This window comes from Microtus oregoni, unplaced genomic scaffold, assembly GCF_018167655.1.
Source record: "Microtus oregoni isolate MIOR12 unplaced genomic scaffold, Mior012 000037F_ref0000500, whole genome shotgun sequence".
Lineage (NCBI taxonomy): Eukaryota > Metazoa > Chordata > Mammalia > Rodentia > Cricetidae > Microtus > Microtus oregoni.
Window position 1 is genome coordinate 15,033,892 of NW_024543096.1, and position 13,780 is coordinate 15,047,671.

General features: G+C 43.7%; 1 protein-coding gene across 1 annotated transcript in view; it reads right to left on the reverse strand.

The window, feature by feature from the left end:
• The window catches only part of LOC121433222 (lymphocyte antigen 75), a 122,996-nt gene that overhangs the window by 57,024 nt on the left and 52,192 nt on the right, over window positions 1-13,780 (reverse strand). Inside the window, exons 24-28 of the mRNA XM_041631570.1 lie at window positions 11,495-11,624; window positions 9,485-9,711; window positions 6,324-6,492; window positions 4,337-4,504; window positions 2,057-2,173 (exon numbers count right to left, since the gene is read on the reverse strand). Of these exons, the coding sequence (XP_041487504.1) occupies window positions 2,057-2,173; window positions 4,337-4,504; window positions 6,324-6,492; window positions 9,485-9,711; window positions 11,495-11,624 (811 nt within the window). The remainder of the gene's footprint in view (window positions 1-2,056; window positions 2,174-4,336; window positions 4,505-6,323; window positions 6,493-9,484; window positions 9,712-11,494; window positions 11,625-13,780) is intronic.

The window sequence follows — 13,780 nt, forward strand, 5'->3', positions numbered from 1 at the left end:
TGAGATAAGGTTTCTTTGTGTAGCTCTGGATGTCCTAAAATTTGTTCTGTAAACCAGGTTGGCCTCAAACTCACAGAGATCCGCCTGCCTCTGCCTCCTGAGTGCTGGGTTTAAAGGCGTGCGCCACCACCACCAAGCTATAATTCCACTCTTTAGTAGCATATTTGTCTCTTTTCATTCTATCCATTCTCCTTTCAACTGCAACATAAACAATAATAACTATTTTATTTTTTAAAAAATTATTGATATCTTATAAAATTAGTGAAAGAAATTATTTTCTCTGGACACAACTGTGCATACTCGTGATTGAAAGATTTTAACACGCTTCATTTCAATGTGGAGATCAAGTTTCTCAACAAACTGTGCTAAATAGTTGGATACTAACACACAAAATTATGAATATGAGCTCCTTACTGTTTTTTTAAAATATTTATTTATTATGTATACAATATTCTGTCTGTGTGTATGCCTGAAGGCCAGAAGAGGGCACCAGACCTCATTACTGATGGTTGTGAGCCACCATGTGGTTGCTGGGAATTGAACCCAGGACCTTTGGAAGAACAGGCAATGCTCTTAACCTCTGAGCCATCTCTCCAGCCCGAGCTCCTTACTGTTAACGCAATAAAAAACTAACTCAGTCAGGTGGTGGTGGCGCACATCTTTAATCCCAGCACGTGGGAGGCACGGGGATGTCTGTGAGTTCGAGGCCAGCCTGGTCTACAGAGTGAGTTCCAGGACAGCCAGTGGTACACAGAGAAACCCTGTCTCAAAAAACCAATTAAAATAAAAAAAAATTGTTGCTTTTGATAATACTATGACAAAGTATGTAAGAGGGTATAACTTAATTTTACTAAATTTCTAGACAAAGGCAAAGGCTTCATTTTATGTCATCCTGATATATTCTGTCCCCCTGCCTCACTCTTGTCGCTTTCCCTCCCCAGTCCCTTTCTGTTTTCCTGTTTCATGCATTCCATTCCCAGCGGGTACGATTCAAATCTGTGTGCCTGAGTTTGAGGTCCTCCACGTCGTACAAACCGTTTCCAGGGGAGCATGCACTGAGTGCCCTGACCCTTTCCTCTAGAAAACTACTTTTCAATTTTAGGAGTGCTTATATTTTTATACAGATTCTCGCATCTTACATATCTACTTAAACAGACTGAACTCTGGGTAAAATGGTCTTCTTGGAAAAGCACAGACATTCCCTGGAAGTGTGCGCTCTAGGGGAAGCACAAGAGAGAACCTAACAAGGAGAGGAGAAACAGAGCGCATGGACTGCTCGGATCAGGCCTGGAACTAATTTTTCGCACGGCTGTATTGCTTCCATTCTTGCTCTAATGCAACTCTATCACTGTGTCCCATCTGGATTCTTCTCTTTCCTCTTTCCAGAGCTCAAGAGCCATGACTACTGCTCTGGTAGAGATGAGAAGAAACGCCAGACTCCTCCATGACATGACGGATTTCCTTCCCTAACTGCAAGACCTCCGCGAACTTCAGGATACCTCCGATTTTCCTTCTACACTGGTCTATTTGCTCTCTATGAGACACAGGTTCTAGGGTTTGTTCGTATCAGTGGTATTTTGGAGACATGGTGTTTAATCCAAATTTCAAATATCCTTCCCCACTCTTAGTCTAAGAATCTTATCCTTCTGTTGCTTACTATATCCAAGGTAATGCTATAAACCCAAAGGGGCAGCATCATTAGAAATGTATCTTGTGTTTGTTTTTTTCCACATAGTTATAACGGGAATGCAAACTGGGGATATATATGGAAGTGTGGTCATTTTTAATTAGTCTTGAGTTGCCAGAAGGAAGGGTGGAGATGGGAAATTACTCTCTACCATTTAAATCTAAGATTGGGGTAAGAGTGTGCGTAGTGGCAGAGCAGAGACACAAAGACCTTCATTTGGAGTTGGACGACGGTGGCGCACACCTTTAATTCCAGCACTTGGGAGGCAGGGGCAGGTGGAGCTCCGTGAGTTCAAGGCCCAGCTTAGTCTACAGAGTTCTAGGACAGCTAGCGCTGTTACACTGTGACAAAGCCACAGCCCCCACTTACTTTCATAGGTTATCCCTAGCATGACCCAGGAAGCTATATAATTGAAGTGCAGAAGCTGCTCAACCACAAAGTCGTTCTCCTCTTCATTCCGAATACTCAGAATCTGGGCTTTTGAATCTGTCAAAACAAAAAGGCCAATTTTAGCAATTACTTTGTACAGAATACTTTGTCTTCCCTTGAAAGAGCCAGGGAGTCCTACTTCCCAGACGCAGCTGCTCTGAACTGGCCATCAGCTAGCTAAGGTGGCAGGCTGTGCAGTGTTCACACATTCCCATGTCCATCTGGCCCCCACAGGACACAGGGATCTGGGAGCTGAACTGAGATGCCCACTTCTCTTTGCCTTCATTTAAAGGTCACTTTCCAAAGGCACAAATCCACACAATATTAATGGGATACTGTTAAAGACTACCCTGTAATAATGCTTCTTTAGTATAGTTTTAATTATTGAAAATAGATTAATTTTTTTTATTCATACAATATATTCCAATTGTGGTGCCCCTCCTTCTACTTCCCCAGTTCCTCTCCACCACCCCTCCCACCTGGATTCACCACACTTTCTGTCTCTCATTAGAAAACAAACAGGCATCTAGGGGGTAAGAATAAAATAAGCCATAATAAGATTTAAACAAACAGAAAGGAAAGAACCCAAGAAAAGGTACAAGAAGCAGACATAGATGGAGAGGGCCACTCAGGCACATGTTCAGGAATGCCAGAGAAACACAGGGCCAGAGATCATCATATATATATATATATATATATGAGACCTGTAGGGCCAAAATAACAATAAGAAATAAAAAGATAAAATCTGCAATAACTAAAAAGGAATAAAGAGAAAAAGCCCTGTCGTGACATTATAAGGCAAGAAACCTCCAAAGACGCCACTGAGTCTGTTTGCTGTTGCCCATTCACTCCTGGGCACACAGTCCACCCTTAAGAGTCGTTTCCCCAGTGAGACTCTGAAGGGACAGGAGCCCACGCAAGCAGGTGGCTCTGGCAGGTCTCGCCCCCACCCCTATTCCCTCTGCCTTGCTAAAAACCATTAGATTATATTCCTAAAACTGGTCATTTATTTGGCCACTTCCTCCTCCTGAGGCTGACTACCAAGGTCTAGCTATCAAAGTATTGGAATCCAGCAATCGGAAGCCCCCTTTGGCTCATCTAATTAACATGACCAATTAAAATTAAACACCTCATCCTCACATGGGGTTTTCCATTTTACCTTTATAAACCCCCATTTGCCTAGGTGCCACGTCTGTCTCCTCTCTATCCAGAGACAGTCCTTTGTCCCCCAGGACAAATGCTCCTGCCCTCTCTCTCTTGTCCCTTTCCCCTTCTCTTATGTCCCAAGTCCTCTACCACCACATCCTAGCCCATTCTAACCCAGACCTCCCCTTTTTCTCCTCTTAAAAATTACACCTGCAAGGTCATTTGCTGCTAATTGGTGCCCGAGTCAGAAAGCAGCCTAACCTTTCTTCCCCACTTAGTAAAGGATCTCTCTGGGGAAACAGGTCTTTGGGTGTGGTTTGCACCTCACCCAGGGTCCAAGAGGGAGCTCCTGCTGTGCAGGGGACTGGGGTGGGGTTCAGACTCCTTTGAGGAAAACTAAAGTTTCATTTGCAAGTAGTTATCAATTGGACATAGCTTTTTGATTAGGGACGGCGGTGTGCGGTGTGCGGTGTGCGTGCGCGTCCACTTCGCCTTTCAGTTCTAGGACCCCATCGGGCTCTATGCACGCTGCCTCAGTCTCTGTGAGTTCATACGCTATGCCAGTATTTCTTAAAGTATATCTTGATATACTGTGACACAGAGGGTATACAATCTAGTGTCTCTCCACCCCTATTCTATCTTTAATTTTTTTAAAATTTTTTTTGTAGAACTTCTCTTAAAACACGTGCTCTTAAGACTCAGCACACTTTGAGGTATAATGACTTGATACTTTTCATAGGAACTCTGCACAAAGTTCATAGTTTCTTTCTTTCCATTATTCAGAAGTCACAGACCCTCAGGGTTTAGCTGGGAATTGCTCCAGGTCTGGTGGTACCTGGTCAGGGTCGGTTACCTTTGACCTTGGTTCTGATGAGTGGTGTAACTGGACTTCACGCCCGCCCGCACAGGGTGACCTAGTTCAGGTCAGTCAGTCTAGGCTCTCCACAACCAGTTCTCTGCCCTCTCGCGTGAAAATCAGGAGAGCCAGTCACCGGAGCTACTCAGGAATCTTTGTAACGGCTGACACGCAAAGTGAGCATGTCCCAGTACTGGAGGGCAGTAGAAGATGCTTACGCAGTGTCTGGCAGGTGGCGTGTACCTCCCTCGGCGTGATTGTCTTATGTCTATTCTTCGTGATCATGAAGTTGTAGCAGGAGTTCTGGAACGGCACCCATGGTGTGCTCTGCACAGTAGACGGACACTTAAGGCTGCTGAACGGTTTGACCTCTTTTTCCGTCTCATCTAGGAAGAAGGGTTAGCGGTGAGAAATCTAATTCCGGATGTGAATGTTAGATCCTGTTCACAGTCATTAGATTTGATTTGTGGGAGACATGCAGGAAGCGAGGAAGTAGCAGCCTGGCGCGGCTGGTTCTGTTTACACTCGAATATAGCATAAAGAATGCTGGCTTTCCGCGGGGAGGAAATTATTTGACATAATTTTCTTACCCCTGCTGTGGAGTGCAGGAATGTTAAAAATGAGGTGTTTTTAGGTTACAGGAGTTTTTTTTCTTCCTGCATTATTAAATGTCAAGTGCCAGGATCCTCCTAGGGGAGCTCTATAAACATATTAATTAACAATAGGCATCTAACTTTAATGGTGAGATTCACTCTCACGGTTCTTCTTACTGATATCTCTAATTTTAATGAGATGACTTAATGAAATAGTTATTCCCTTAACAAAATTAGAGATATCATTTAAAACATGGCCTCTAGAATATTTAATCTTTTTCATTTTATGAAAAAGTCATATAGTCTAGAAGATCCAAATATAGTAATGTAGAACTCAAAATAATTGAGAAAGATTTACTATGTCATAGTGACTATTGGGCATTTTTTTTCTTCCATTTTGTGACCAATCCCTTCGTCTCAGAGAATAATGTGTACTTTCTACCACAAACACACAAAGGTGGGCCCCCGATTGGGTTGGAGATTTCATAGCCAGCTCAGGCTGAGCCTGTTCGGTCCTGTGAGTTGGAAACGTGGGATTCAGAAATCATTAACTCACCTTTGGTCACAGGCAGAAGTGAAGGCAGCAGAGCAGCCCTGTTCCTCTACCCGCAGAGTGGAAAAAAACGGAGGAACAGAAAGGACAGGCACATGGCACGTCCTGGTTTTATGTTTTCTTGTTGGTGTCGGGATTTTTTTTCTTTGTTTCATTTTTGTTTTTTGAGACAGGATCTTACCATGCCGCTTTGGATGGCCCGTAGACCATGAGTTTGCTACGTGAACCAGGCTGGCCTCAAACTCACAGAGTGCCAAGTGCGGGGATTCTGAGGCTCCTTCTCCAGATGGCTGACCTACGCTTGTTTGTAAGGTGGTGGTCAGAATGCCCTTGTGACTTAAGCTCCCTCGCCTGTGTTGCCGCTCCTTACAATCAGCTGAGTCTTTGTTTTTGAGACAGGGGGTTTGCCTGTAGCCCAGGCTTGGCTAGGCTTTGCCCATCTTCTGCTTTACGCCTGAATGTTGGGATTAAAAGTGTGTGCCACCACGCCTGGGAGCTTTAACCGTGGTTTAAGATGCTAGTTGTCAGTGTTAAGAATGAATTAAGAAAGCGTTTCCCTGAGTTAGTTTTGTAAATATATTTGAATAAAAACAGACGTAAGAGGAGGATGAGTGACAATGGGGCTCCATAAGTCAGTCAGCATTGTCAGCTGATATAAGAAAGACAAAATCCAAAATAAAACTAATTACAAAACAATTTATAATCAATAATTCTTGAGTACAAATGTTTGCGTCAAGTTTTGTTGGGGAAAAAAATTGACATGATGGAGTGGGAGATGGTTCAAGGGTTAAGAGATGTCTGTTTCCCCAGAGGAGCTAGTGCAGATTCCCAACATCTACCCGGCAGCTTAGAACACCTGTAACTCCAGTTCTGGAATGAGGCTTCCATGGACACTAGACACGCACAAGGTGCACCCGCACGCATACTGCCAAAACACCCACACACACAATAAAGCGGTGAAAATAAATTTTTAAAAAGGATGCGATTTCCTTATAACCCCCAAATAAGATTTTGCAAAACCAAATGCCCGGAACTCTACTGCACTTGAGATCTACATACTTCCTGGGTAGTAGTAGCAAATGGCGCCGGGTTGGTTAGCATCGCAGTCAGCTGTCTTCCAGAACCCGTCCGAGTCTAAGATCACACAGTCATCAAGCTTCTCATTGTTGACAGCCCAGTTACTAAAATGAAGATGTTTCCCATCTGACCAGCCAAAGTTGAGCTCATCCTAGGAGGGGCAGAAAGCCATTTCAAAGAGACAATATTCACATCATCCCTTCCATATTATTTTAACCCATGAGGTCCGATAATTATCAGTTGTATTTTATATTGTGTTAAGCACTATTTTAAACGCTTGATAAATATTGGCTTGCTGAATTCATGGAACGGGCATCCAAAAGGGTCCCTCTTGTCTCCCTTTAACAAATCAGGGAACTGGGGGTGAGTGCAGGGCTAGGACCCCTCTTCAGGCTCTCAGATCCTAGACTTTGGGGTCCTAACCATCATGTTCTGCTACCCACAGATCATCAGAACTGTTAGTTGGAGACCAGAAAGCGAACGCGGAGTGTAGAGTACGTGCATGGGGTACAATGGCGGCAACATGGCATACTAGAAAGACAGAAAGTTGGCTGTGCGCAGCAGTGCAATCACATATGAGCTTCTGATGTGTGAGCCCGACCCTCCCAATTTCCAGCCCCCGATCTGTGAGATGGCTGTGACCCAAGACTAGCCAAGTGTAAAATGTTCATTTCCTCAGTCTCAACTCAGGCCAGTGTAGCTCACTCTGCTACACTGGTCTCTGGGGCAAAGCAGCTTCCTTTACAGTACTTAAGTCATTCTGGAAGCCTCTAAACACTTGTCTGTAGAGCTTGACAGGGCCTGACCACCCACCTGTCTTGAGAATGGCTTTATGTTGTTGACATTGGAGTTTGAGGGATAGTTATGACACTTCCCATTTGTGCCATAATAATAATAATAATAATAATAATAATAATAATAATAATAATAATAATAATAATAATAATGCACTAGGCCTTAATAACCAATGCTGGCCCAACTGCAGGACAGGGCTAAGCATTTCTGAGGCCTGAGGGAAGGTCACACACAGGTTCCTTATTTCAAAATCAGGAAACGGCCAAACCTAGTGCTACTAAATGCTTCATTATTTTTGTAGTGCTGGGGGGGGGGGTTAAATCCAGGGTCTCCTGGTTGCTAGGAAATCTTCCATCAGTTAATCAGGAAAGCCAATGTGGGCTTGATTTTACCTACGCTCTGGCCTACACTGTCTCAGTCTTCCTCTGTGCCACCAGCCCCTGCCAATGGCCTTTGGAGCTTCCTTCCACCACAGATAAATCCTCTTGCGCTCCCTATCCGTAATGAATGTGAAACTTCCTGATCAAGACTATAGACCTAAAGTTTCTAACATTTAATCTTTCATTGATCTAATCTGAACTTGGTTTTTCTAAGCTAACAATCTGTTTTAGCTACACACGGGAAGCCTGTTCATTTTTTTGTCCTTAGATACCAAAGGATTGTAAGTGGCAGGCTGTGGGTATTCGCTCCTTCGACATTCCTTGCTGTCCGTTCCAGGCTCCATGCCTCTCTCTGCCATGAGTCTTACACGAGGACTTGTTCCCTGTCCCCTGCTCCTTCCCGGTACTCACTACAGTGTCCTGAGCCTTGCTTCACCCTTCTGTCCCAACCGCTGGCTTTTGGATGTCTTCAATACTCAAATGACACACTGTTGTAACCTGCTCTGGATTCCATTTAACCCAGAACTGCTGTACCTGAGATACGGTGAACATGCTCTATTTCATGTCAACATTATTTTCTTTAAAAATGTAAATAAATAAAAACGACTGTCCCCACAGCTCAGGCTCCATGCTGCTCCCGTTCTCGCTATACTTTCCTAGGTAGTGTCATGTTATTAGAATAAAAAGTTTCACATTATCTCTATTCTGTTATAAAATTTTTAATTGCTTTCAATACACACTGTTACATCTTCTTATACTGTCAAGTTCCGAAGATTAAAGGCAGCTTGTGGAGACACACAGACAACAGGTACACAGGATATGTAAAATGAAGGGCGAAGGGAAAAGAGACCCACAGGTCAAGACTGAAAACACAAGAGGGCACAGTGGGTAGAGCAAGCCATTCAAAGGTGGAAGGAAAGAAAAGACAGCAAAGAGTGGTCCTCTGATCTCCACATGTGTGCCCCCATCTCACACCATGTGCACACACGCACACTAGAAAGATGATAGGAAACAGACTAAGGAAAAATAAAATCATCAAGTGGGAAATGAGGAAAGTTATGCAACACGACTCCAACTGCTTTAAAAATAAACCCATAAATACAGTAACTCAAGAACACACACCAAAATACTAACCCACAGGTAAACTACCGATACTTTAGTACGAGTGACTTTTGATTAAACAGTGAGACTCTTGCTCAGCAGCTTGGGCTAATCTGGAACTCATCCTAAAGCCCAGGCTGGCCCTGAATTTATGACAATCCTGCTTCAGCCTCCCAAGTGTTGGCATTACACTTCGCTAACAGTGATTTTAATACAAGTGATTTTAATTTTCCTTCTTTTAATTTATTATAGTTTAAAAATTTAAATCTTACGTGTATATGTGTGTATGATATGTGCATATCAGCATGTATGTAATGTGTGCATATCTCTGTGTATGTTTGTGTGTATGCTGTATGTGTATGTCTCTGTGTATAATGTGTGTGTGTGTGTTTGTGTATGTGTGTGTGTGTTTGTGTGCACACACTGGTATATATGTGCCATGACTTGGGTGTGGAGGTCTAAGGACAGCCTCAGGTGACGACAGTCTTTACCTTTTATCTTGTCCAAGAAAGGGTCTCTCGTTTGCCTCTATGACTTAACATCTTTCTGCTAACTCTGAAAGCGATGGAAAACTCTCCATACTTCCTCCACACCCAACCCTACCAGACTTTTAAATTCTTCCTTTCTTATCTTGGTTGAGGAGACCTGACAACTTCTGATTCTAGCTCGGCCAAACAAAGACGAACAAAAAGAAGCGCTCAGTGAGCCATACCCACTAGAAGGTTTCTGAAGACCCCAATCTTCCACTTTGTGTCAAAAGACAACTGGCATAAAAATAGACACCCATGGAATTAACTGCATACAGTTTTAACACGCTGCTTTCTTTGGGTCTACAAGAGGAGCTAACGGGAGGAACGGCAAACTTACATCTTGACTGGAGAGTCCGATCCAGAAGGAGCTGTTGCGTAGTGTGGCCTGCACGGAGAGGAAGGCCTGCTGGTAAGGGTCTGTGATGCTCACCAGCTGCATGTTCTCTTTCAGACACTCCTTCAGAGCGCCGTGCCAAGTCACAGGCTTCGAGATGATTTTGTACAGGTTATTTAGATATTTTACAGTTTCTGAATTGGTCTCCCAGGGCTGTCCATCTTCAACGTCTATTGTAGAAGAAAACAATAACAAGAGTTCCTCTGTGCACTCTGCTAAGTCATCGAGGCCTGTCGGATTTCCAGAGCGCATCCCTTCCTGGTTTACTTCAGACATCACTTGCCTACTTAGTTCAGAATTTTACTGAGAGATTAAGCTATAGCTTGCTGAATGGCTTAGGAAAACTTATATGACTTGCATCTTCCTGAAATCAGGACACTTCCGTTTAGCTATTCTCATTTGGGAGAAGAAAAGCTACACAAAAAAGTCACCTGCAATAAGTTTATTGTTCCACGTTGGTGACAAACACCTCCTTTGTGTGAACTGCTTTGCTAGGAAAAGTATTTCAAAGTCTCCCCTTACAACATCTTGATCAGCCCCACCACCTGAACGGCCGGGGACCCTTTCTAAAGGGGGGGACAGAAAGACTGTAAGAGCCGGAGGTTGGGCTGAATTGGAATGGAGCAGCGTCTTTGGGTCATGGCAGGATTGCAGCGCTTGTAAACTCCCAGCGGCTCGGGTCCCTGAAGGAGACTGCACGAGACCAAGCCGGTACTCTTTGAGCATGGCCTGGGAAGGGCGTCACCAGTCCCAGCCCCAGCTGAAGCCCTACGAACAGCTGATGACTCTGTGGACAGAAGGCATCTTTAAGACTGTGGCTACCGGTAGGACCGGTAGGTTAACCAGGCTCTGGCTGCTGGCTCCACAGCCAGGACTATACAAGCCGCAGAACGCCGTGTCAAGGGGCTATTGAGAAACAAAACAAAGGAACTGAAGTTTTGGGAGGGAGTAGGGAGATATGGATGGGTGTGGAAGGAGTTGGGGGGCGTGTGTGTGTGTGTGTGTGTGTGTGTGTGTGTGTACCAAATACATTGCATGAAATTCTCAAAGAATCAATAAAACTAACTTTTAAAAGTGTTCCTTTATTTCAAGTGGCAGAGCTACCCTGAAGAGGAGTTTGCAGAGCCACTTGCTACTGCCTTAGGGTTCTTATCTGAATAAGGAAGTCATTAGAGAGGGTGGGCAGGGGCAAAGATGAATTTAGCGAGAAAAGCTTTGCTAAGGTACATGAAATTCGTGCTTTAACTTCTCATTGTGCAGCAAACACTTTTCCTTAAACACTTGTCAAAAATGTATCATGGCCAATTAAAAATAATGCAATGCATTTTCAAAAAACTGCGTGCTTTCTATTTCACTTTTTTTTCTTCTTACTATGGAGCCCTGGTCGTCCTGGAACTCACTATGTAGATCAGGCTGGCCTTGAGCTTACAGAGAGATTCAGTTGCCTGTGCCTCCCCAGTGCAGAGGGGTATACCACTACATCGAGCATGGGTGGTTCCTACTTTTGAAATACATATTTAACATTATTTTGACTTTGGGAAGAAACAGACGGCTTCATGCATAGTGTTTCCTCAAATTTCTGTCAGCTAAATTTAGCAGTCAGTGTTTGTACAGTACTGAATTTTTCCTCAGATAAAAACAAAAATCTGCAAAATATCTAAGTAGAAAGAACATTCAACCACAGCTTACTAGAATATTGAACTATGACTCTCATTAGACAACTATTAACATGTTCTACTATAGATTTAATTTTATATTTAACTGTGGTAATAATACTTGAAAAAAACACAGTCTATAAGTGATAATCTGCTTCACTGTGTCAATATGAACTTGTCTATGCTAAAAATGTAAGCTACACAACTATAAAATTACATAAATTTATTCGTAAGACTTTAGCAAGGAAGCCTGTCTAACAGCATAAAGTATGGTAGATATCAAGGTGAGAGCTGGTACCTGAGTACTTCTGACAGAGAGACAGAGAATGGAGGTCGGAGCAGGAAGTAAAATTCCAGGTCCCAGTGTACGGCGACTTTTTGAGATTGAGAATCAGGGCACAGTGGTAGTGAGACTCGTCATCAAAGAACTGAAAAGAAAATAGTAGCACAGTTATGGGACTAATAGTGTGAAGAAAAGTTTGCATCTTGGTGTTTCTTCTTTCCCCTACAAACCAACAAATGAGCCAAGGCCAAAACCAAACCAAAACTCTTGAGAGAACTTACCGTAAAACTTCTAAAGGACAAAATGACAGCAATAGCAAAACCATGCTGTTGTGGAATATTCCTTTACACTGTGTGAAGATGCGGCATTGTGATTGGTTTATAGAAAGCTGAATGGTCAACAGCTGAGCAGGATTTTCAGGGCAGAGAGAATACTGGGAAGAAGAAGGGCAGAGAGGCCAGGAGCCAGATTCGGAAAGAGTCAGACACACAAAATGGGGTAGAGGTGTAGATAGAGGTGGTAGAGTGTAGATCAAAAGATATGGTATGGATTAACTTAAGTTACAACAACTAGCTAGGAACAAGCCTAAGCTATCAGCTGAGGTTTTATAATTAATATTAGTCTCCATGTTGTGATATGGAAGCTGGAAGAAGGGACAGAAAAATCTGCCTACACCATGACAAACATTTAAGACATTAAAAAATAATGGAATTAACTTTAGAAATTAAAAAATGTTAACATAGATACACATATTTTCAAACAAAGAAAACCTCTTAGAAATAAGATAAAAATGACTACAGGAATTCTTCAATTTTTTTTCTATTGTTTTGTTTTTCAAGACAGGGTTTCTCTGTAGCTTTGGAGCCCATCCTAGACCTTGTTCTGTAGACCAGGATGGCCTCAGACTCACAGAGATTCACCTGCCTAATCCCAGCAGAGGTGGGCAGATCACTGAGTTGAATGCTAACCTGGTCTACAGAGTGAGTTCCAGGACAGCCAGGGCCACACAGAGAAACCTAGTCTAGAAAAATAAAAACAAAAAGGAACCAGAATACTGATAAGGTGCCTCCCAGGGCGTGTCTGTGAGGACCGCTTCAGAGAGGAGTAGTTGAAGGAGAAACACTCACCCTGAATGTGGGTGATGCTAACCCATGGGCTGAGGACCCACACCTTATAAAAGGTGGGGAGGGCAGGGAAAGTGGAAGGGAGCGTCAGCCCTCCCCACTCTGCTCCCTGCCCAGTACTCTGCTGTGAATTACCGTGTCCCCATCACCGTGGACAGAAACCTGAAACCACAGTTCACAATAGACCTTTCCCGCTGAGCTGTCCAGGTGCTGCAGTTACCTTGACTCAAAAGTACCTAACTAATACAGATGCCCATGGGGGGGGGGAATCACACAAAAATCCTCAGGCAACATCTTTCTAAATACCGGTAAGACAATCAAGAAAAAAAAAATCCTGCCATTGTCAGTGGTTTAAAAGGAAGGTGGAACATTTCACCATGACCTAAAGGAAGATGAGAAATGATGAGATGCTGTCTCCCACATTCCCAACTCGGGTGACTGACAAGTGTCTGATTTCCCCTAAAATCTAGCAGAATCTCATCAGGGATTCCACTGTTGCGGCCATCTCAAGGTATCTGTTTCACTGCTGTCAGTCTAGGCCCCCCTTCCCCTCCCTTATTTCCCATTAACAAGAACATCGACCCGAAATCAAACCTATGGCATCCTCACGAGAGAGAGGAATGACGAGCAGTTATTGTTTGGTCTTTTCCTCTTGAGAGATGGAGGTGGAGTGCTCACATCCCCCACTTCAGGTCAAACATTTACATTGGTCTCCGGATAATTATAAAGTTGTGAGGTGTGTGTGAGGGAGTCTGCGCCACTGTGAGAACCAGGGCGCCCACCTGAAGACTGCGGGCTCACAGCTGTTTTGATGTAGGTCACCTGGTTAGCACGCACAGCCGGTGCCTTTGAATGTACGTGCAGAACTGCGCAACCAGCACCTCAGTCGGTGTTGGGTGATTTTCGCTTTCTAAAAAGGAGCCTCGTACCCCCACAGCATCCCCCTTGCAACCTCCTTGGCTGTTGGAAACCACTCTTTATGCCGTCTTTCTTAATCTGCCTGTTTGGATCATGCCATAGAAATGGAACTAAGCAACAGGCTATTCATTTAGTATTATTATTAAAAACGTTTTGGGATAGGGTTTCATATATCCCAGACTGCCTCAAACTTACTATGTAGATGAGGGCAACTGAACATCCGACCCCCCCTGACTCTATCTGCCGAGTGCTAGGATTA